General features: G+C 41.6%; 1 protein-coding gene across 2 annotated transcripts in view; it reads right to left on the bottom strand.

Moving 5' to 3' along the window:
• LOC118401225 (nuclear receptor ROR-alpha A-like) overlaps positions 1-23,900 on the bottom strand; it is a 268,749-nt gene that overhangs the window by 174,972 nt on the left and 69,877 nt on the right. The window contains exon 2 of one of the 2 annotated variants that reach the window (XM_035798563.2): positions 8,061-8,081. The exons of the other annotated variant lie outside the window; for it this stretch is intronic. Coding sequence (XP_035654456.1) covers positions 8,061-8,081 — 21 coding nt within the window. The remainder of the gene's footprint in view (positions 1-8,060; positions 8,082-23,900) is intronic. 2 annotated transcript variants of the gene reach the window in all.

Here is a 23,900-nt window from a genome sequence, read left to right as displayed (position 1 = left end):
TTTATATTTCCAATTTTTTCCAACCTGGAGGATAATCAAAGCCTTCCACAAAAGGAGGGGGACAGTGACAGAGAAATGAAATACAAGCGACATGAACAGTCATACTTTTCTAATGGAACTCTTTTAATCTTGAAAGGGAGACTTTCAATAGTGAATTAGTCTTTTTTTGTATTCGTTTAATGCTTCTCAGAGAAATATATGCAAATATCTCTGGCTAATGCTAACAGTAGTGACAAAGGAGCCAGTTCTACTCTGCTAGTCTGTGCTATCCAACCAGGGGTCCTGTATGTGGCAAGCATAATGTACTGCCTGCAGACTCTAAGGCTGCAGAGCAGAGCCCTCTGGAACCACTCATGAAGACATCTGGATGGCCTCAGCAAAGACACAACTCTATCTTCTCCTAGAAAACACTTTGGTTTAGGCTTAACTTACAGTTTCTCTTCACTCGGTTGTCATTTTAAACAGGGTAATCAATGCCTCATTATGAACTATATTGAAACGCTATACAGTACTTCTTGTTTTCATATTTCAAAACCTGACTTTTGAGTGTGTTGCTAATGAAATTGTCACTATAGTTACACTATTTTAGTCATGGATTTAATTTAATTCAGAATTTCAGGAGCTTGACAGATCACTGCCAGTTTCAGTTGTAGAATATAGAATTTGGGGATGGGAGAGGAATCGCTGTGGTTTACAATGGATTTTACCTAATAACAATTTCAACATTGAGACATGTTGATAAAAAAACATGTTTTAAGATATCAAAAGAGTTACCATGTTACAGTACTTAGATTACTATGATTTTCAAATAAAAAATATATATATTAAAAGGAGAATTCAAATGTGTGTGTAGGAACCAGAAGTTGTGACAAATTGTTTAGACGTAAGCATATGTTCTGTCTAAACAATGCAGTAATACATATCGATGACAAATAAGGACATAACTTGCATCATATCATTTTGAAGTTTCTGAGCTCAGAATCTATTCATACAAAAACCCAATAATGTAGGAATTAAACACACACCACGGGCAAGAAATGATGTTATTGTTCACTAAAGTAAAGCTATACTGGTATAATTTATAGATAGGCATGTAAAATAACACTATCGGAACTTCATCATTATTGAACAATCAATATCAAATTCTGTGCTAATCCAAGGAGAGACTTGCATTATTACAGTATACCTGTTTCACATCCGTAATGAGACATGACTAAAACACATTGAAATAGGCATTGCAAATCCATACGTTTTTGGGTCTAGCTGGCTGGGTGTGAACGTGGTTAACTAGTAGAGGCTGAGTTAATCCTTTTATCTAGATCCCTGCTGCAGGGTGTCCCAAACACTCCCTGATTAAAAAGGGAAATGTGGGCAACCAACAGTTTAAGAATGATGGGCTCTAAACAGATGAAGGCGGAACGTCTTGTTGCTATGGCAGTGCATATGCAATGACTTGACAGTGCCGCACTGTTCTCCTTGTCTAATATATTCACATTATTTATGAAATATTTCATAAGTACTGTAGCATAGCAAAAGCTAAATATAAAATCCCAGGGAGATGTTCCACCCTTTCTGCAGCTAGAGTCGTGGAATGGCACACAGTGCTCATGTTGTGCAACTTCTCCTGTGGAAAAATGCTGGTGTTTGTTCACAAGCTACACTGGTTTTCATTTCTTCATCCTCCTTCTCCTCCTCAATAAGGGAAAGCCCTCCACTCTGCCAAATAGAACCAGCGAACAAAAGAGGCGATTTGATCTGTTCATGTGGGAAATCAGATCGCCGTCTGCGTCTGAGATGTATCCAATGCGCTCCAGGATACTGCTATGCAATGGCCTCAAATGAAAATTACAGTATAATATCATATAGAAATGCAGAGAGGATGGCTTACGTATATATAAGGTATAGAAACATGTCAATTGTTCCTGAGATAAATCAGAACTATCCAACAGTGAGAGTGGACATAACATATACTGTAGCAACCAAGTAAAATAAATGCAAAAATGTATTACTATTCAGGATCTGTGTATTAGCGTAACTGCCTCCTGCAAAGCACACAAAGTGAGGTACAGCAGAGGAGACATTCCCCCCTCTCTCTATCTTGTGTGACGGGGCAGGACATTTCTCCTGTCAATACTCTCCCAACATCCATTTTCACCTGGCTGACACCTTTTACTGGTCAAGGGATGAATAAATCACACTTAGTGTTCTCCCCTGGTACTTTGACAACAACAAAAAAAGAATCTCAACATGAAGAAGGACTGCAGTGTTTCCCTGTCATCACTGCCCCTGAGGTACGGTGAAAAATTACCGCCCATAAAATAACATTTTTCAAAGAGCCTTATTGCCCTTTTAATCTATCTGCCACACTGGACGGCTTCAGGGATGCATTTCACTTCATCTGAAGACAAACAATCTTTCAAAGGGCTTAATAACAGTTACACAAATTAGGTTCATTAATTAGCTGCTAATGGAATAATAGCTCTGCCACCTTGTGCATCTCAACAACAGGAAAGGTGTTGGGCTGGAACAAAATATACATTTGTCTCTGAGCTTTATTAATGCACTAACATAATACTAAAGAATGCACACATCTAGAATGTAAATATGCTGATAGCATTCTCTCGGATTTTAGTTATCCATTTTATTTGTATTTGTTTTGCACATGCAGCGACACAAAAAGTATTCTACGAACAAGCAAGGCCATCACAAAAGTGATGTAAATTACGTGGTATACTAACAATATTCATTTCCTAATACAATAGTGGACTGACACTTTAAATCTTAGATGTATAAAATGTATTCAAAAAATGAACAATCCTCACACTAACAGCCCCCAAAAAATAAAAAATAAAAAATATATATATACATATATATACACATATACATATATATATTATCAAAGAAACTTTACCGATAAAACTGATAAATAGAGATGGATTCAGAGAAAATAGTAGTTAATGAATGATGAATTAGAGACTAGGCGAAGCATCATAAATTCTGACAACACAGTGTTGTCTAGCCGATGATAAACAGCACTCCTGGATCCGATCTGCCTGTGCCTGCATGTATCTTTCAGAAGCTCCCTGACACTTTATCTTTTCCATCCTGCTAGATTACACCTCCAGGGTTCAGGTGTGAATCCATCATTGCTATTATTACCTGAAGTCACAAGATGCATCTATCACGGCTAAGGTTACCATAACCTCAATATTAACAGAGAAAAGCCCCTCTAATAAACAGCAGAAAGGATGGCCCGGGTGGTGGGATTTCATCTTCCTTTCACTTTTAATAAGGTACTCAGAGGAATAAAGATTACAGGCCATATTTAGAATGCAGAACAAATCAGCCTTTTCTTCCCCATCCCTCCTCATTGTGGTTAGTCATTAGGATCTTAGGTTGGGGGGGTTCTAGTGGAGAGAGGCATTCCCTGGTTCAACAGCTAACCAGCCTCGCTGCCTGCCTGCCGGGCTCTGTTCTGTTCCTGCTACAATATTGTATCGCCTGCAGCGTCTCTTAATAAGGCTGGATGTATGGAAACGCAGTGGTGTGGCTCATCATGCCCAGCTGGACCAGTGGCAATCCCAGTGTAGTAAACTATGAGGGCCTGACTGGTTCAAGGCCTGAGGACAGTGGTGTTTTAATGATCATCCGCCTCTTTAATAATCCACCATTACACAAAGTTGGTAAGAACCAAATGCAGAGACAAGGGGGCATTAGGCTAAAATGGCTAAGCTTTCTTTGAGGATTAAGAGAATTTGGTCAAATAGGAGTCTCAAAGTGCATCAGTGCAGGAGTTGACACAAGGACATGTTTACACAAAGCACCCCGTGACATGAATCATTCATTATCATTCAAATTAATATCAACAGCAAAATAAATTACCATCACTGCAGCCGGTCTCCATAATATACCTCCAATTACACTATGATCAGAGCATCAACTCTGATAATAGATTCAAAGTAATTAAGTTTGAATATATTCAAAGGACTTTTCACTTTGAAAACCAGTCTTGTTATTCCCCTGAACACCCAACAACAACACTCATTACAGTGGCTTGAAAACCAGAAGTGGAGAGACCATATAAATATTTATTCAGGAATGATTTGATGCACTAAATAAATAATCCCTTGTTAAATAAATGACACCCTAAATAAAACTTTAAAAACAGGATCTGGGGAAATGAAGATGAGATGAATCAGACGGGGAAGGATTCCGGCGAGAGGAGAAAATATCAGCTATCACTCCACCCCATTTGAATTTCTAATGGCAGACATGCAAACGCGACGTGCTAATTAAAGCACAGCGACCAATTAGATGAGCTTTAGCTGCACCTTTAGGGGGAGGTACCGTGGCAGAGCCTCAGAGGGGGATATGGATATCTGTTCAGAAGGTGGAGCAGAAGAGAGAAGCTACCAAAAACAATCCTCAGATGCCGCTACTTCTGCCTAACGGGGTAAAAGGTTAGCTGTTAACGGTTCAATGTTGGATAAACATGACCCCTTTCCACAGTGCCATCCATGTGGCAGTGCCTCACTGAGGACGTGGGGCAGCAGAGGACATCCAATACATATTCAGCAGTAATTCTAGTCCACTGGCATTTTAGTATCTCCTATAGACAGCCAGGCTGTTGCTTCAGCGTGGAACTATTAGTCTATATCAAACTAAAGATTGGGACATGCATTACAAATCAAATATACATAGCCTAAGTCTGGGCGATGTTCTCATAAAAAAAAGAAATATAGATGTTCCTATATAATACCTGTCTGCTCTGCGTCCTAAACCTGCCCTCTACTGACAGCACAGGACATAAGGCTGGTCCTATAGGTTCACCCCACACAACACAGGAAAGAGGTAGTCCTGGGTCTGGCCTGGGCCCATTCTCCTTCCTGTCGGTCTGCCTCTCTCTGCTCTCTGGAGAGCCTTTATGCTGCCTGAGCCTGCCTTATCACACACTGTGAGACAGGAACAAGGCTTTTGTGATGGCCATGATTAGTCTTTTGTGTTCCCAGGTAGAAATAAGATGAACTTCTACAGGCAGTCATTGTGTTCCTATCTTCAGAACACTCAAAGAAAGATGTTGCGTTTTGAGGGGGTGAAATGAAGCCTGCAGGGCCTTGGCAGGCCTTGCTCTGTGGGGAAATACATGGTGAAAACACAATGGGAACAATCTTGTCCTTCAGTTTTCTTTGTACTCCATTGAACCTTAGTCAGTCCTGCCTATTTAGACATTTTGAACAGAGCAGTATTTTCTTGCTGTACGGTCTCTGCTTCTCTCTTTTTCGGTGGGTTTCTGAGAAAGACCCAAAGGCTGATGAGAGAGATGACAGCAGCCACTTTGCCAGAGTCTGCCAGACCCTCCGGGTGTATCAGCCCCATCCCTCAAAGTGTTCCATATGCAAATAAAGTTTGGGATGGCAGCTTTTAGATGTGATAATTATGTATTTATTTGTAAGCTGTCACTTCTCTTAATGCTCAGGGACATCAAAATAAGTTCAAATAGAAGCATCAGAGAGGATCACATTTGCTAGAGGACCACAGAGTCAAAGAACATGTGAAATCCATGATGCTGAAGGCCTGTCAATAACCAGTCATTTAGACAGCAATGTGCTGCTGAGACCCTCACTCTGCATACAGCCTGGTTTGAAATATGCCGCTAAATATATTCCGATTTTCCCAATTTTCTTAGTTATTCCAACATTTACAGTTGTATCAGCGGGTGACATATTAACAGAGACAGAGAACCCATTTCCATCCCCATCTCTCCCTCCCAAATGGACTGTCTAGTACAGTATTATTCTTATTCTGTTTGATTAACAAATACAGGAATATCTGTTTACATGTTCACATTGTGGGAAGGGCACTGTGCTTTAGTATCTAGTTGAAGCATACCTCCCTGACATCTTTTTAGAACTATCCTGTCTTTTTAGAACTATCCTGTCTTTTTAGAATTATCCTGTCTTTTTAGAACTATCCTGTCTTTTTAGAATTATCCTGTCTTTTTAGAACTATCCTGTCTTTTTAGAACTATCCTGTCTTTTTAGAACTATCCTGTCTTTTTAGAACTATCCTGTCTTTTTAGAACTATCCTGTCTTTTTAGAACTATCCTGTCTTTTTAGAACTATCCTGTATTTTTAGAACTATCCTGTTTTTTTAGAATTATCCTGTCTTTTTAGAACTATCCTGTCTTTTTAGAAATATCCTGTCTTTTTAGAACTATCCTGTATTTTTAGAACTATCCTGTCCCTTGCATGGCTGCTAATCAGTCTCACTCTAGAATAATATCATTGAATGAACAAGAGGACAAATTATTACTGACAGTACACAAAAGGTGGGAGAAGAGCAACTACTTGAGACCTGACATCCCACTGGGCACACACTGGTTGAATCAACATTGTTTTCATGAAATTCCAATGAAATGACCTTACACCAGTGTGGAATAGACGTTGAATTGATGTCTGTGCCTAGTAGGAAGTGAATTTAAAAGGACAACAAAACACCTTGTATTGATGAGAGGAGAGCTATTGTTCCATGTCGAGTGGCACTCCTCTCCACAGAAATAAGTGGGAAGTAGAGAGCGTGCTACACAGAGAGAGAGAAGCACAATCACCAGATGGTGCCGCAAAGTATTGGCAAAGTATTATGGGTTGCACCTCCATCACTCAGTTGCGTCATGCCATTGTTATCAACGTGCCACAGACGCCACAGTGCTCAAGTCTGAGGCACTGGGTCCACATTAACTCAAAATAAAGTCCAGTCAGATATAACATAGTGGAAAGAAGGATTTAGGCAATAAATTGTCTGCTATCACTTTTCCTTGATATGTTCACAGCTGTGGCTGCAGGGGAGGCCAGGGCACTGTGCATACTGCCTACGTGAGGCCGTGTCTAGACAATACAGTTCATGCAGCTTTAGTATTCTGATCACAGAGTTCTGATCATAGAGTTCTGATCACAGAGTTCTGATCATAGAGTTCTGATCACAGAGTTCTGATCATGAAATTCCGAACGCATTATGCATCTACATTGAAATGTGTCTACCGTGTCCTCACTGTGTCCGGATTCCCTTTTCCCATGCTATATTAAAATGCCAGTATGCATTCTACAAACGGCAGAGTAGGCAAAGTATTACAATAACGCAACAACAACTGATGGCAGTAGCGAACTAGCCAGATAACCTCTGTAGCTAGTCAGCAAGCTAGCAAGCAATGCTAAAGGGATTGCAAATGTGTTAGCATAACTTTAGCCAAAAATGTGTTTCTTTTTTATATTAGCTAGGAGGCCAGCAAACACATTCCTCACATGCTAGGAACACATTTCCCCCAACATTATAATGAAAAGGTGACTCTTGGTCCCAAAAACAGGTTTTCTGGAGACTTGTGGAAGGAGTGCTGATGACGTTGCCCTCTATATGCACTTTCGGTAGCCTGATTGCTTCCAGACTGAGGAGAAATCCGCACATAATGCATCCTGAGGTGGTCAGCCAGATCTGAACTCAATCTAACCACAATGCAACTTTCGTACATCTAGACCTGTCTGTTCAATACGATCTTCGTATTCTGATAGCAGGAGTTGTATGTAAGTGTCAAGTGTAGACACAACCTGAGACTGCCTGCCTGCCATGGCATCTCATCCCAGGCTCCCTCCCTGATGGAACTAAATGGATGTGCCTGGAGAATGATATCTCCTGCCTGCTCAATTCTCAAACATTGGCCTGTCCTCTTCCAGGAGAGTTCTCTGTCACTGTATAACTGCACATTAAGGGATAATAAAACTATGAAATCTACCCATCCATCTTGATTTGCCTGTGTTAGCGGGTGGCCACTATTAGAACAAAATACCTGCCACTCAGTGGAAGAACACTGGAACTGTAGCTCTGCTCTGTGTGACTGCCTGGCAACAGCACCAATGGAACAGACTGCCTAACCAAATACCAAATGGAAGAATATTAAGTATTTTTCCTAATTTTCCTTTACATAACTATTTAGATTATTTTGTTAGAGACTAATACAGTTACTTTTTGATGCAGACTGACACACAGTTATAATATGTAGTACACTTACCTTGCTTGTTCGTGAGTCCACCTACACAAAAGTACATATTTGGTGTTAATGTTACGAATGTACATTTAGAAAGTGAGTAGTTCTGATTCCATACATCTCTTTTTCAGTAACCAAATGAGTGCTGACTTATGAGACCGGGCAATACGACACTTACCTTTAGGACATGATGAGGTTCAGAAAGCAGGGAGGCACAGCACACCACATCACAGAGAAAAACAAAGAGAGAAATAAAAACACGTTAATAATTTGGACAATGCGAGCAAACTATGATTTCACATTGCCTTCCTAACAATCTATTTCTGTGACTGATTGAACATATGTTAAAAAGACGCTGCTCTAGTAGTGGGTCTGTTTGGGACGAAGAGGCGACCCGTTGCCGTGAAAAAAGCACAACATTTAAAAAGAACAGCATCGTTTGTTTTGCAGATACTTAACAGAATAGGCCTATATGCTTTACTAAAACTCAGTCGAGCAGTCTTCCTCTCACTCAGACACACACACACACGAAAGGGGTAGCTCTCACAGTAATACCAAGGACCTATTTTACAGTGACACTTGTGCTGCCTCAAAGCACACTCCCTCTATCTTCAGCACACAAGATAGCATCTGATGAGTAGTGCGATCTAATTGAAGTGTAAGATTACTATCGCTTGTGAGCTTGCAGGATCAAAATCATTTTTAAAAAAGCATAGGAGGAGAAGATAGGAATGTTAGTGGTCCACTGTGATACAGTAGCAGTCCAGACTGAAAAACGATATCTAAAAGCCTCTGGAAGACACCCTGGTGCTTAGAAAGAGAATGGCCCCCACCGCAGCCCAGCTGTGGTTGAGTCATGTGTGGCAGACAGGTCCAGACATGTCCCTCTGTCACAGAGACACTGAGTGTTGAGAGACATAAAGTGTTAGAGGACATGGACGTCACTGAGAGCTGACTGACAGCTGTGACAGGATTGAGATGAGCCTAAGGGCTGGATGAGCCTAAGCACTTACAGTTCAAGGACATGGACACACGTTGGGACGTAGAGTCTGACAAAATCTACTGACACAAACTAACAAGTTCCTGCTCTGGTCCTGTGGATCAGAACTCAGCTAGTCGGGATGGGACATGTCTACAGTAGTATACACTGGAAATCTGCAATTATGCAATTATGCAGTCCTACAACTCTGAACGTATTTAGTCTATTCCTGCAGCATGAACACTGACCTAGTGGAACAAACCCTTGGTGAAGAAAAAATGCTAAAGCCAATCACCGGAAACAGAGAGGGAATCGATGAGAGAATGAGAGAGAGAGAGCGAGAGAGGGAACAGAGGGGGAATCGATGAGAGAATGAGAGAGAGAGAGAGAGAGAGAGAGAGAGAGAGAGAGAGAGAGAGAGAGAGAGAGAGAGAGAGAGAGAGAGAGAGAGAGAGAGAGAGAGAGAGAGAGAGAGAGAGAGAGAGAGAGAGAGAGAGAGAGAGAGAGAGAGAGAGAGAGAGAGAGAAAGAGAGAGATAGAGATAGAGATAGAGCACAAAGATGAGGTTGACAGAGCACCAAAAATTAGAAAATTATCAGGTTGACATGTCTGTCTGTCAGTGCTCTCAGGAAGAAAGGACTCATTACTGTACCTCGTGGGCACCCAGTCCAGTCAGCCTTTGAGGTACACCCTTCCATGAAACGAGCAATGCTAATCCATTTGTTAATCAAGCATTGTTAATCCACTTGTTAATCAAGTGTGTTTCTGAGCTCATATCTGAAGTGACCCTTTTCTCCTTGGGAATTTTTAACCTTTGTTTGGAGATGTAGAGATATCAAAAAGAGGGTACATTTTCTATATAGGCATGCTTGTAGCATATCCTACAGTTGTGTACACCAGCTCATAACGCAATGTCACATCATGGAATGAATAAGCCTACTGAATTAATATCATAGAAAACATTCATGTAATTGCAAAAATATCTTGCAGCTATGTTCTTCTTGATTCCGAGCTCTAAAATGTGAACAGTGCATTCAGTCCCTTACAATACAAACCACAAGATGATTAAAACACTCCATGGACTAAAATAATACACAGGAGGAGATTAAAATAAGAATCCCTTTCAGGTTTTGAAGGAGGGAGCTTATATGTGAGAGGGGCTGGGCTGTGGGTGGGGGCCGCCTTTTCATGGTTGTCTTCCTCGTTTTCCTGCCCGCCCCTGACAAGTGTGTTCTCTCACTCTTCTCCTCAGCAAACAGGAAACAGACAGACAGACGTGAGAATAGGACACCACCTCTCCTCTCCTCCCAGCCCTGTGGGCTGCTGTGAGGCAGTGCCTTGGAGGCCTAGCGCAGTCCAGCTCCCCCGCTGCGCCTACAACTCTCCTTTTCAGTTCAATTAATGAGCCATAAATAACCCAATGAAGGTGTCAACAGAGTGCAATTTATCATGGCTTTCACCACTGCACTTCATGTGAGGAGAATGCTCATCCTGCAGCCAACCGCTCGCCCAAATAGAGACAACATTGTAATACAAATATTTCTAAAGTAATGCCGAACAAGCCAACCTCAAATTTATCTTGGGTGATCTTCACAAGTGCGTCGATTTGACAAGTATGTTGGGAATCGTGGGCCTGTTCCATTTCTTAGGGTATCACGGACAGACTGGCAATACATTTGGTTAAGAGCAAGAGACAACATACTCACTAGGCTTCTGTGGGGCTGCCAAGACACTTCTTTCTGTCTGTTAAAGACGCTCCTTTCTGTCTGGGTCTACTCTGAGCCTGCATTGCAGATCACAAAGGCAGCCATGGTCTCTCCAAAAAAATTGGAACGCAAGTAATGGTGAATTTCTGTTCAGTCCTATGGAGTTGGTCTAAGCAGCAGGAAGAATTGCTTTATCAGTGTGTCCCACAAATGTCACTTTGAGTCAACTAGGTGGCGGAAACATATACAGTACTGAATAATATACAGTAGCCTGTGAATTGAATGGCTGCTAGAAGCAAGCTGAAACCAGGGGTAGTATGGTGTAGTGCTTCAGAGAAAATAGGAAACTCGTTGAATAATATATGACAGCTTGGGTTTTTGAATCCAACATTAAAAGTGATGACGTGAGTACAAACTCTGCTTCATCTTAGACCCACAAATCAAAACCTAAGGCTTACAAGCCATGTTAAACAGCCTATCTTCACAGTGAGATCATTTCCTGGGAAAAGTAAGCAGTGGCTTCTGAATACATGTGAATACAAGCATTTTCAGCCTTGAAGCTAAGCCGGAACTTGAGTGCATACGAATCCTGCTAAACCAATTAATGGTTCCTGTTAACCCACTCATCTTAGGAGAGGATTGTTTTTCTAAATAATACAAGCAAACAGCCCACACAGACGCTTTGACAAAGACTAAGAGATTGGCACTTGAATCTGGGGGCTTTTTCTTACACATCACAAACACACTCTTCAACTCACAGATCTTGCGTAGCATCACCAATACGGGAAACCTTTGTCTCAGTATCAAATGAATCCCCCAATCTGAACGCCTCTGTGCACCGAACACTTTGATGGTTTGTAATACATGATTAAGTTCAGCAGAATATAGAGTGGTTGGTGTATTCAGATTTTAAAGCACAATAACAGAGAACTAGGCTATATCAAAGCAATTACAATATTAACAGACTATCACCAAAGGGACATTAAGTACTACTATCTTACTGAAAAACACAACATTTCTACTATTTCACAAGGCACCCCGCAATGATATAAATTTCCACAAACCATAATCAGTCTGGGTTACAGACACGGCTAGAGAGCCGAGATAAATGACATTTTCCAAAATCACGCTGACATTTTCCCTTATCGAGCGCCAGGCACTGGCATGGCAAGAGCAGGCTTGTCAGTCAGTGGCAGACAGGCCTCACACCTTATCACAAGGGCACTCAGCATCTCTGGAGCTCGAGCTGGGGCTTGGGCTTGTGGCTGGTGCTGAAGGAAAAGGAGAAGAGGATGGGGCTGATGCTGACGCTAGAGCCCCCATCGCTACTCTCTCATCCCCTCCTACAAGACTGCTCCTCCAGCCAGCCAGTCTCCCTCAGAAGCTAAATGTAATACTTAAGGTTGATAATGACGCTCTTCATTAAATAGTGATTCCAAATAAGGATGTGGGGTACATAAATAAGGAAATAGAAGAGAGGTTAAAATTCAGACATTTTGAGTGGGTTTTGGGTGAGGGATAGGGATATGGATACATTTCTGGACCATGGGATCAAGACAACTAGTCACAAAGACAGAGAGAGGGACTGTTTACACGCTACTACATTACGTGTCAGAAGAATAGACCAGTGTTTCCCAACCAGCTGACAAGTTGAATCAGGTATGCTTGTCTAGGGTTACAATACAAATGTGTAGTGTTTGGATATTTGTGGACCAGGGTTGGGAAACACTGGTATAGACTGATGATGATGTTGAGGAGCTGAGTACAGAGCTTCAATACAAGGAGCATTAGGGATGGGGGCAGAGGTTATTGCGGCCATTCTCACTTCAACTCTAAAGAAAGTTATTTGGTACAATGAAAATACAGTACCAGTCAAAAGTTTGGACACACCACATTCAAGGGTTTTTCTTTATTTTTACTATTTTCTACATTGCCAAGAGTGTGCAACGCTGTCATCAAGGCAAAGGGTGGCTACTTTAAAGAATCTCAAATATAAAATATATTTTGATTTGTTTAACACTTTTGGTTACTATATGATTCCATATGTGTTATTTCATAAATTTGATGTTTTCACTATTATTTTACATTTACATTACATTTAAGTCATTTAGCAGACGCTCTTATCCAGAGCGACTTACAAATTGGTGCATTCACCTTATGACATCCAGTGGAACAGCCACTTTACAATAGTGCATCTAAATCTTTTAAGGGGGGGGTGAGAAGGATTACTTTATCCTATCCTAGGTATTCCTTAAAGAGGTGGGGTTTCAGGTGTCTCCGGAAGGTGGTGATTGACTCCGCTGTCCTGGCGTCGTGAGGGAGTTTGTTCCACCATTGGGGGGCCATTGGGGGGCCAGAGCAGCGAACAGTTTTGACTGGGCTGAGCGGGAACTGTACTTCCTCAGTGGTAGGGAGGCGAGCAGGCCAGAGGTGGATGAACGCAGTGCCCTTGTTTGGGTGTAGGGCCTGATCAGAGCCTGGAGGTACTGAGGTGCCGTTCCCCTCACAGCTCCGTAGGCAAGCACCATGGTCTTGTAGCGGATGCGAGCTTCAACTGGAAGCCAGTGGAGAGAGCGGAGGAGCGGGGTGACGTGAGAGAACTTGGGAAGGTTGAACACCAGACGGGCTGCGGCGTTCTGGATGAGTTGTAGGGGTTTAATGGCACATTTTACATTTTACAATGTAGAAAATAGTAAAAATAAAGAAAACCCCTTGAATGAGTAGGTGTGTCCAAACTTTTGACTGGTACTGTATTTGTCAGTCAACATTCTAATTTCATCATATAGATGTGTTCCTGTATATCCAGATAGTGGTGATAACCATGGCAACAGACTAAGAACTCTGTTTGAGCAGCTGGCTCAGTTTCAATATATGCTTTCAACACCGTAGTGCCCTCCAAGCTCACCAAGTTAAGGACCCTGGGACTGAACACCTCCCTCTGCAACTGGATCCTGGACTTCATGACAGGACACCCCCAGGTGGTAAGCGTAGGCTACAACACAGGGGGGCCCTCGTGGGTGTGTATTTAGTCCCCTACTGTACTCCCTGTTCACCCACGACTGCGTGGCCAAACAAGACTCCAACGCCATCATTAAGTTTTCAGACGACGGTAGTAGGCTTGAACACCAGCGACGATGAGACGGCCTATACGGAGGAGGTCAGAGACCTGGCAGTGTGGTGCCAGGACAACAACCTCTCCCTCAATGTCAACTAGACAAAGGAGCTGATTATGGACTTCAGGAAACAGAGGGCAGAGAGCGTCACGTTCCTCGGTGTCCACATCACTAAGGATCTATAATGGTCCACACACACCAAGATAGCCGTGAAGAGGGCACGACAATGTCTCTCCTCCCTCAAGAGGCTGCATGGAGTTGGCATGGGCCCTCAGATCCTCAAACAGTTCTACAGCTGCACCATCGGATGGGGCCACAGTGTCTCCTGACCCCTCCTGTCTCAGCCTCCAATATTTATGCTGCAGTAGTTTATGTGTCGGGGGGAGCTAGGGTCATTTTGTTATATCTGGAGTACTTCTCCTGTCCTTTATCTTGGCCAGGTCGCAGTTGCAAATGAGAACTTGTTCTCAACTAGCCTACCTGGTTAAATAAAGGTGAAATGAAAAAAATAATAATAATGTCTGATCCGGTGTCCTGTGTGAATTTAAGTATGCTCTCTCTAATTCTCTCTTTCTTTCTCTCTCTCGGAGGACCTGAGCCCTAGGAACATGCCTCAGGACTACCTGGCATGAGGACTCCTTGCTGTCCCCAGTCCACCTGGCCGTGCTGCTGCTCCAATTTCAACTGTTCTGCCTCCGGCTATGGAATCCTGACCTGTTCACCGGACGTGCTACCTGCAGGAGTGGTAGAGATACTCTTAATGATCGGCTATGAAAAGCCAACTGACATTTACTCCTGAGGTGCTGACTTGCTGCACCCTCGACAACTACTGTGATTATTATTATTTGACCATGCTGGTCATTTATGAACATTTGAACATCTTGGCCATGTTCTGTTATAATCTCCACCCGGCAAAGCCAGAAGAGGACTGGCCACCCCTTATAGCCTGGTTCCTCTCTGGGTTTCTTACTAGGTTTTGGCCTTTCTAGGGAGCTTTTCCTAGCTACCGTGCTTCTACACCTGCATTGCTTGCTGTTTGGGATTTTAGGCTGGGTTTCTGTACAGCACACAGGGCTATATAAATCTATGTAATCTGATTTGATTTGATTGAGAGCATCTAGACTGGCTGCATCACCACTTGGTATGGCAACTGCTTGGCATCCGACCGCAAAGTACTACAAAGTGTGGTGCATACGGCCCAGTACATCACTGGGGCTGAGCTCCCTGTCATCCAGGACCTCTATACCAGGCGGTGTCAGAGGAAGGATCTAAAATGATCAAAGACTTCAGCCACCCAAGTCATATATTGTTCTCTCTGCTACCGCACGACAAGCAGTACCGATGCACCAAGTCTGGAACCAACAGGACCCCGAACAGTTTCTACCCCCAAGCCATAAGACTGCTAATAGTTTGTTAAATAGTTAGCCAAACAGCTACACAGACTCTCTGCATTGACCCTTTTTGCCCTAACTTTTTTGTCTCATAACATATGCTGCTGCTACTGTTTATTAACTGTCACTTTATTCCTAGTTATATGTACATATATATATATATATATATATATATATATAATATACATATCTACCTCAATGACCTCGTACACCTGCACATCGACTGGTACCCCTTGTAATATAGACAAGTTAGTCATTGTGTATCTATTATTACTTTTATGATTACATGGTTTACTTTTCTATCATTTCTCTATTTTCTTTCTCTCTACACTGTTGGGAAGGGCCTGTAAGTAAGCGTTTCACTACTAGTCCACACCTGTTGTTTAAGAAGCATGTGACAAATACAATTACATTTGATTTGATATCATTAACAACTGTCTTTCAAATCTTTTTTTTTCTTGCACTGAACAGCATGCATTCAGTTGTTGTCGTATGAAAGGAAAATACCTTCCTTTTCTTGCAGTTTTACTAAACTGCAAGAAATCACCATCAACCAGTGGTGTAAAGTACTTAAGTAAAAATACTATTTAAGTACTATTTAAGTGGTTTTGGGGGTATCTGTACTTTACTATTTATACTTTTAATTCACTACATTCCTAAAGACAATTATGTACTTTTTACTCCATACATTTCCCTGACACCCAAAAATAAAAATGTCAAATTCACACACTTATCAAGAGAGCATCCCTGGTCATCACTACTGCCTCTGATCTGACCGACTCACTAAAAACAAATGCTTCGTATGTAAATTATGTCTGAGTGTTGGAGTGTTCCCCTGGCTATCAGTTAATTAAAAAAACAAGAAAATTGTTCCGTCTGAATATATATAATATTTATACTTTTACTTTTAATACTTAAGTATATTTAGCAATTATATTTACTTTTGATACTTTAGTATATGTAAAACCAAATACTTTTAGACCTTTACTCAAGTAGTATTTTACTGGGTGACTTTCACTTGTACTTGAGTCATTTTCTATTAAGGTATCTTTACTTTTATTCAAGTATGACAATTGGGTACTTTTCCCACCACTGCCACGAACAAGTAGCAGCGTGGGGTGATGTTTTCCAGGAGAAAAAGAAACAGGGATGGTGTGTGGGGCTCTTGGCGGACGCGTTGTGGGGGTGAGACAATGCGTGGGTGAGTACAGAAGCATTGGCAGCTCATGTTTGAGTCAGAGGACCACATCCTCCTAAGTCTCTCTGAGTCACAGCAGAGCCCATAGAGAAGAGCTTCAGACATGGCTTTCTACTGAAAGGCATCCTTTCCCACGTCAAAAGCATCAGTTCAGAAATGTTGGGTTAAAATATGCATGAAATGAACGATTAATCAAATAATTGGGTGTTTATACTAGCAGTACGTATGATTAACATTTGGTGTGATGAAGAACATCAGTTACGATGAACAATGAACTGCGTTATAGGAAACTCACACTTTTAAGATACTTTTTCCACTAGCAATAGCAACACTGTCTCACATTTGTAGCTATGCTGGGAGATGATGGATGACTTAACAAGATATAAATTATATAACAGCGGGTAAACTCAATACACTCATTAGTTTCCAATGTTTTTATTTTTCCCCAGGAGTAGCTTAGCTAATTGATGCCTCCCTCTTCCGTCGCTTTGTTTTCGCCCAACAGAAACAGTGAGATAAATTCACGCTTGACTGCCAGACTGGCACACAAAACAACACCACAGTGCTCGCCATAACAACACTGATCAAATTGAAACCTAGGTAAATTTCTAATTTCAGGATTTTATTTGATGGACATAGTAATATTTTCACAAGTCCATGCTTTTTCTGTTTAAATTCATATTTATTTTTGAAACGTAACACATGATTTTAACTGCCACCCCATTGTGAAATCGACTGGGCAAGATACTAGTATAAAAAGCTCTCGTTTTCCTATTTATTGAAAAACTGGGTGCCATTCTTTTTAACATTAACTCAAGTATGTCAGCAATCCAGACAGTTCATACAACGTGCTGAGAGAGACACAGAACTCTACAGAGAGACAAACAGAATGGAGGAATGATTGTCAGGTCACTTTATGTAAGAGACTAGCTGAATGGATTACACAAATGATTTGTCATGGAATGATGGAAATTCCAATGGACAGAATTTTAAAAATGACATACAATTTCACTCATAGGGTAAAAATCACACCGAACTATGACAATGTTTGCATGTTACAAGTTGTGTTGTGTGTGAAACTTGCTGACGTCTAGTTACCACGATAGCATAGCTCTTTAATGTGCTTCTTCACCTGCATTGCTTGCTGTTTGGGGTTTTAGGCTGGGTTTCTGTACAGCACTTTGAGATATCAGCTGATGTAGGAAGGGCTATATAAATACATTTGATTTGATTTAATGTAATATCTCAAGACTGGTCAAATATTTACAGCACAGCCACAATATGAGACAACTGTCCCTCAAGCAGCAGATTTCATAGAGTATGATAACTTGTTGTTTTATGTCAGTAACTATAGCTTTAGGCTCTTCTCCCCACCATTATGCTTTCCAGCGATGGGCCTCATTCCATTCCATACAATGAAGTCATCATCTGCAATGCTCCAAATGTGAATGGACAACACAACAACAGAGAGAAGCCGTTTATATCCTTCTGAGCATATGTGCTACCATTTCTCTTTACAGTCTCCATGAAACTCCAATCTAACAGTCTATTTCGGAGACACGGCTACTACAAAGCCCAGTCCAAGCAAGGGACTGGGACATCATTCCTTTTCATTTCTCTCTGAGATATGTCTGATGGAGAGGAAGTCTGCATCTCAAGCCAAACGTCCAGCCTGTTCCCCGTCCACTCTATTTCCACCCTATATTGCTATTATAACGAGGAGCTGAGGAGAGGCTGTTGCCAGGGCCATAGAGTGGGAGAAACAAAATATTTCAAACTGCAGCTAGTGCTGTATTATGGAACTACCCAGCAAAGATCATGACAAATAAATCAATTGTAAATGTTAAAGAACGACATCAAATTGCCAATATGTAGGACAAGCATAATGTCCTTGAACAATATCCACCACTATATTTGTAACAAGAGTCCTACAGGGTCACAATATCGTGTCATATAAGACATCTGACACATTGTAAAGTGGTTGTGAGCTCTGCAAACCTCAATTTCAATGAACGCATTCAATATAATTACCCTGAAGTAAATGGTGTAAAAATTATAAATCATAAAAATATTTAGAGAAAGTGTTGTGTGTATTGACAGACATTGCCAATGTCCTGCTTTATTATGGATAGCCCTCAGCTTTACTGAGTGTGATGATGACCTCCTTCAAAGATTTCCCTGTGATGCGTACCATTTGACATTCATTTTTCAGATAAGACATTTGACGCCCAGTCTACCACCAGTGATCAATATCTCATCTGGGGAAATAAATTGCAGCTGTTTGTCTTTCATCTTAGAGGAAATGTATAAGCACTGTGACAACACCGTGGAAGCATTAATCAAATAATAAAACATTGATTTGGGGGAGAAAAAAAGAAGCGTAACCCGCTCTGATATTCACTGTGACCTAGTGCTGTTGACATGATGCATCTTGTATCACATCGTGTTGCTGCTGTGCAGTTAGGGAAACCTGAGCGGCGATCAGCTCTTCTCTTTGTCAGAAACCAAGGCGATGAATTGGATATCTAAGAAAAGATACAGTTCCCCTGTGTACATTATGAATAATATGCTGTAACATGTATGGATGTCATACGCTTGTACTTTTGACCTTCCTCTATCTGACAGTAAAGAACTATTTTTCCATTTATTCTCAGCCCTTGTCTTTGCAATTACCATGTTCCAATCTCGCCTTGTCCCTACAGTCACCGATAATACCCAGAAGGATCGGCAGTCTTTCTTCTGGTGTACCAATTACCGTCCCTATCCTTTTGAAACCAAAAGTTTGGTATAGGATATTAGAAAATGTCAAATTCAGGTTATATTTCACTTTAGTCCAAAGGTAACATGGTGCACTCTGGAAAACTATCGTCACAGCTGCTGAATAATGCATGAACCCTGTGGTCCAACACTACTGGTTGGGCTAAAATAGACTGTGTGTGTTGTTTACTGTCAGTAAGGTGTTTACATGACCAAATAATGAGCTGAGATTGATGTCTACATCACAGAAAATAAATTCATGAATTATATATCCGTATGATATTTATAAGCACTAACTGAATGTATTTAAAAAGGGCTGTTTGTCATGTAAAAACTACTGCTCTTTAAAGATTTGTAAAGGGAAAAAATAAGGACGCAAGGGAATTCATGACATTATCAATGGTTCTTTAATTTGACTTTTCTGTTCTATATCATGGTATTATCTTAAAGAATAACTTGTTAGGTGCTTATTAAATCTAGTCCTGCTCTCCCTGACTGATGAGCATGAACTGTGGGTTCTTATCAAGGTACTGCAGGACAGGCTAATCTACTCCCAGACATCCACCTGCATGCCTGGCATGCTTAGCTGGAGCTGATGATGAACATTCTCCTGCATGGCAAAGCACTGTCATTCATCCACTGCCTCGCTCAATTAAAAGTTAGCTCACACCTCAGCTTAAACATAACAGTTACTAACCATGGATAATAAGATCATTAAATATACACAGACATACACACAGCTTTAATGTTGCAAAAAAAGTGAAAATTAAGTTTTAAAAAATCAACCTCTGTGTTTTTTACATGTCTAGTAGAATCAAATCAAATCAAATTGTATTTACACATAAATACATTTAGCAGATGTTATTGTGGGAAAGCGAAATGCTTGTGTTTCTAGCTCCAACAGTGGAGTAGTATCAACCAATTCACATACATACAAAAGTAAAAGAATGGAATAAAGAAATATATAAATATTAGGACGAGAGTGTCGGAGTGACATTGACTAAAATACAGTAGAATAGAATACAGTATACAGTGGGGCAAAAAAGTATTTAGTCAGCCACCAATTGTGCAAGTTCTCCCACTTAAAAAGATGAGAGAGGCCTGTAATTTTCATCATAGGTACACTTCAACTATGACAGACCAAATTAGAAAAAAAAATCCAGAAAATCACATTGTATGATTTTTAATAAATGTATTTGCAAATTATGGTGGAAAATAAGTATTACAGCCCAACAGGACGCTCTCAATTGTGCATCTGTAAAAGTTTCTGGGGATCTTAAGGGCCAAGTACAATTTGGAGGTTGAAGCGCTGTTGTGTGGCTAGATCGTCAGTGATGTGTACGCCAAGGAACTTGAAGCTTTCCACCTTTTCTACTGCGGTCCCGTCAATGTGGATAGGGGTGTGCTCCTTCTGTTGTTTCCTGAAGTCCACGGTCAGCTCCTTCATTTTGTTGACGTTGAGGGAGAGGTTATTTTGCTGGCACCACTCCGCCAAGGCCCTCACCTCCTCCCTGTAGGTTGTCTCATTGTTGGTAATCAGCCCTACTACTGTTGTGTTGTCTGCAAACTTGATGATTGAGTTGGAGGCGTGTGTGGCCACACAGTCATGGGTGAACAGGGAGAATAGGAAGGGGCTGAGCACGCACCCTTGTGGGGCCCCTGTGTTGAGGATCAACAAAGTGGAGTTGTTCCTACCTTCACCACTTGGGGGCGGCCCATCAGGAAGACCAGCACCCAGTTGCACAGAGCGGGGTTCAGACCCAGGGCCCCAAGCTTAATGATGAGCTTGGAGGGTACTATGGTGTTGAAGGCTGAGCTATAGTCAATGAACAGCATTCTGACATAGGTATTCCTCTTGTCCAGATGGGACAGGGCAGTGTGCAGTGCGATGCCGATTGCATCGTCTGTGGATCTATTGGGGCGGTAAGCAAATTGAAGTGGGTCTATGGTGTCAGGTAAGGTGGAGGTAATATGATCCCTAACTAGCCTTTCAAAGCACTTCATGATGACAGAAGTGAGTGCTACGGTGCGATAGTCATTTAGTTCAGTTACCTTTGCTTTCTTGGGTGCATCTGGTATATCTATGTTTTGAACCACAGTGTAGCCTAGTAAATTGCTCTCAACCTTAAGCCAACAGAACAATTAGCTTTCCAGTACCATATTCATTGGAATAAATACACCAGCAATGGGGAACCAAAAGCAGCACCAGTCTGCGTGCTGACCCTTGACAACCAGTGTAGTTTCATTCGTCCAAGTCTCTGTGGCCAAATGGAAATTTCTGGTGATGATGTAACAGCCTCTGAGTCTCAACATTCCGCTAACCGTTTCCCGATGATTCCAACCTTTTCTCTTTTTCCTCCACATTTCAACGCAGTGATTATAAATACTGACAAAGCAGAGTTTCACAGATGACTTTGGTCATGTGTCATGTTTCTAAAAATAGATATTTTCCAAGACTCGCACTTCTATGCAACGTCTCGTTTAAAATTAAAAGCCTTGTTGATGAGATCACCTCTCATGGTGAAACCTAAACCAGCTTGGAGGGGCACTGTTATTGTTGTCATATGAAAGGAAAATAGCTGTCTTACAAAGAGAACTTTAAGTCAGTGAGTGGAAATGGAGATCTGAGATCTGAATTCTACTAGTTTGCTTACTTACTGTTTGTTCAGACTAGACCAGTACAGTTCAAGAAAGCAGGAGTTGCTATAGAAACAAAACAGGATGGACTGCAGTATTGTTGCTAGTCCAGGGTCCGGGTCTGGAAATAATATACTTCCATTGTAATATTTTAGTTGGGGATTTAAGCCGCACTCACTCAGACCCAATATCCTGTTTTGGCTGCGACATAGTTTATTTAACCTTTAACCCCCCCCATGTAATTTGTCAAGAAAAAAAAAGTAAACAATATCCCAGCAGCCAACTACCAAAGCAGCTAACCTGGACAATATGGATTAACTTGAAGAGGGAATGTGAGCTGAGCTACAGAGGGGTCTACACCACATAAGTTTACTCCAAAGTCAAGGTGGACAGATGGTGGTGGGGGTGTATTAGCGTCTTCATTTCTCCAGTGAAATAATGCAAACAAAACAACTGTCCTTATTACTAATCCCACTTTCTTTAAAGGAATGCTCAGAACACAATCCCAAACCGATTTCCAAATTGCATTAGGTGAACGAGCTGCGGTGAGGTTTATTACATTGACAATACACATTGTCGTTTTCAATTCAGTGATGCCATCACATTTCACCATAGAACAAAGACTTCCTATTACCTGACCTCTCCCAACAGGGAGCCACTCTGTAACATCACAGCTTGCACAATCAATTAGTTGGGGTAGAAAATGTCTTAAAGGGTTTCAGGGTGAAGAGACTCAAACATGACAGAAGAATTAAGCTTGTTAAAGACGGATTTCAACTTTACTTAATTCTGCCTCACATTACCTCCATCCCTCCACCTCACTGACTGTGTGTTTTTTCCCCCCAACACAGAGGCAGGATTTACATATTGCAGGTAAACTGGGGAATATAGAATGCAGATCCAATTAAACCTCTAGGGAGCTAATTAGTTACAATTAAGTTTCTGCTTCACTTGTTGTGCAGGATTATTTAGTAAACACCAACAGAATGCATCAAACTTGGCCTTTTCCCTGAACTTACAAAACACACCACCTTGTTCCCATTGTAAAATTGCCTGGTGTTTATTTTATAATATTAGTTCATATTTTAGGGTCCTATTCTGTAGTGTGTTATTGACATAAAAAAAATGAAACCCAACTAAAGGAACATCTGTGCAACCCCATTGTATTTAAATGCCATAACACTGTGATGGATGACAAATGAATGGTGCAACCCGCCAGTGTTGAGACATACATGGTCTTGTGTGGTTATTAGAGAAGGGTAACACAGACATTGTATCACCATGGCTTCCTGGTGAGTTAATTGCATGTTGACTTCATTAACCTTGATCCTCAGTATTAAGATCCTCCTACTTCTCCTCTCCCTCATTATCCCCTCTTTTTTAGAGAAAAACAAGGTAAACAAATTATACAGTCGACAACTATAAGTAAACACAGACAAGGACAATGTTCAGCATTAGGCTTTGTTGTTCACAGAATGCTGGACCATTAGTAACCAACGAAAGAGACACATAATATAAGACCAGCATGTATCACAGGTGTGTCCACTGGCTTCACCCAACCCCAGGTGTGTCCACTGGCTTCACCCAATCCCAGGTGTGTCCACTGGCTTCACCCAATCCCAGGTCTGTCCACTGGCTTCACCCAATCCCAGGTGTGTCCACTGGCTTCACCCAATCCCAGGTGTGTCCACTGGCTTCACCCAATCCCAGGTGTGTCCACTGGCTTCACCCAATCCCAGGTGTGTCCACTGGCTTCACCTATTCCCAGGTGTGTCCACTGACTTCACCCAATCCCAGGTGTGTCCACTGGCTTCACCCAATCCCAGGTGTGTCCACTGGCTTCACCCAATCCCAGGTGTGTCCACTGGCTTCACCCAATCCCAGGTGTGTCCACTGGCTTCACCCAATCCCAGGTGTGTCCACTGGCTTCACCTATTCCCAGGTGTGTCCACTGGCTTCACCCAATCCCAGGTGTGTCCACTGGCTTCACCCAATCCCAGGTGTGTCCACTGGCTTCACCCAATCCCAGGTGTGTCCACTGGCTTCACCCAATCCCAGGTGTGTCCACTGGCTTCACCCAATC

The sequence above is a fragment of the Oncorhynchus keta genome, chromosome 22, assembly GCF_023373465.1.
Source record: "Oncorhynchus keta strain PuntledgeMale-10-30-2019 chromosome 22, Oket_V2, whole genome shotgun sequence".
Taxonomy (NCBI): Eukaryota; Metazoa; Chordata; class Actinopteri; order Salmoniformes; family Salmonidae; genus Oncorhynchus; species Oncorhynchus keta.
Note: the sequence above shows the minus strand (reverse complement) of the source record. Positions and strands in the feature narration are given on the sequence as shown.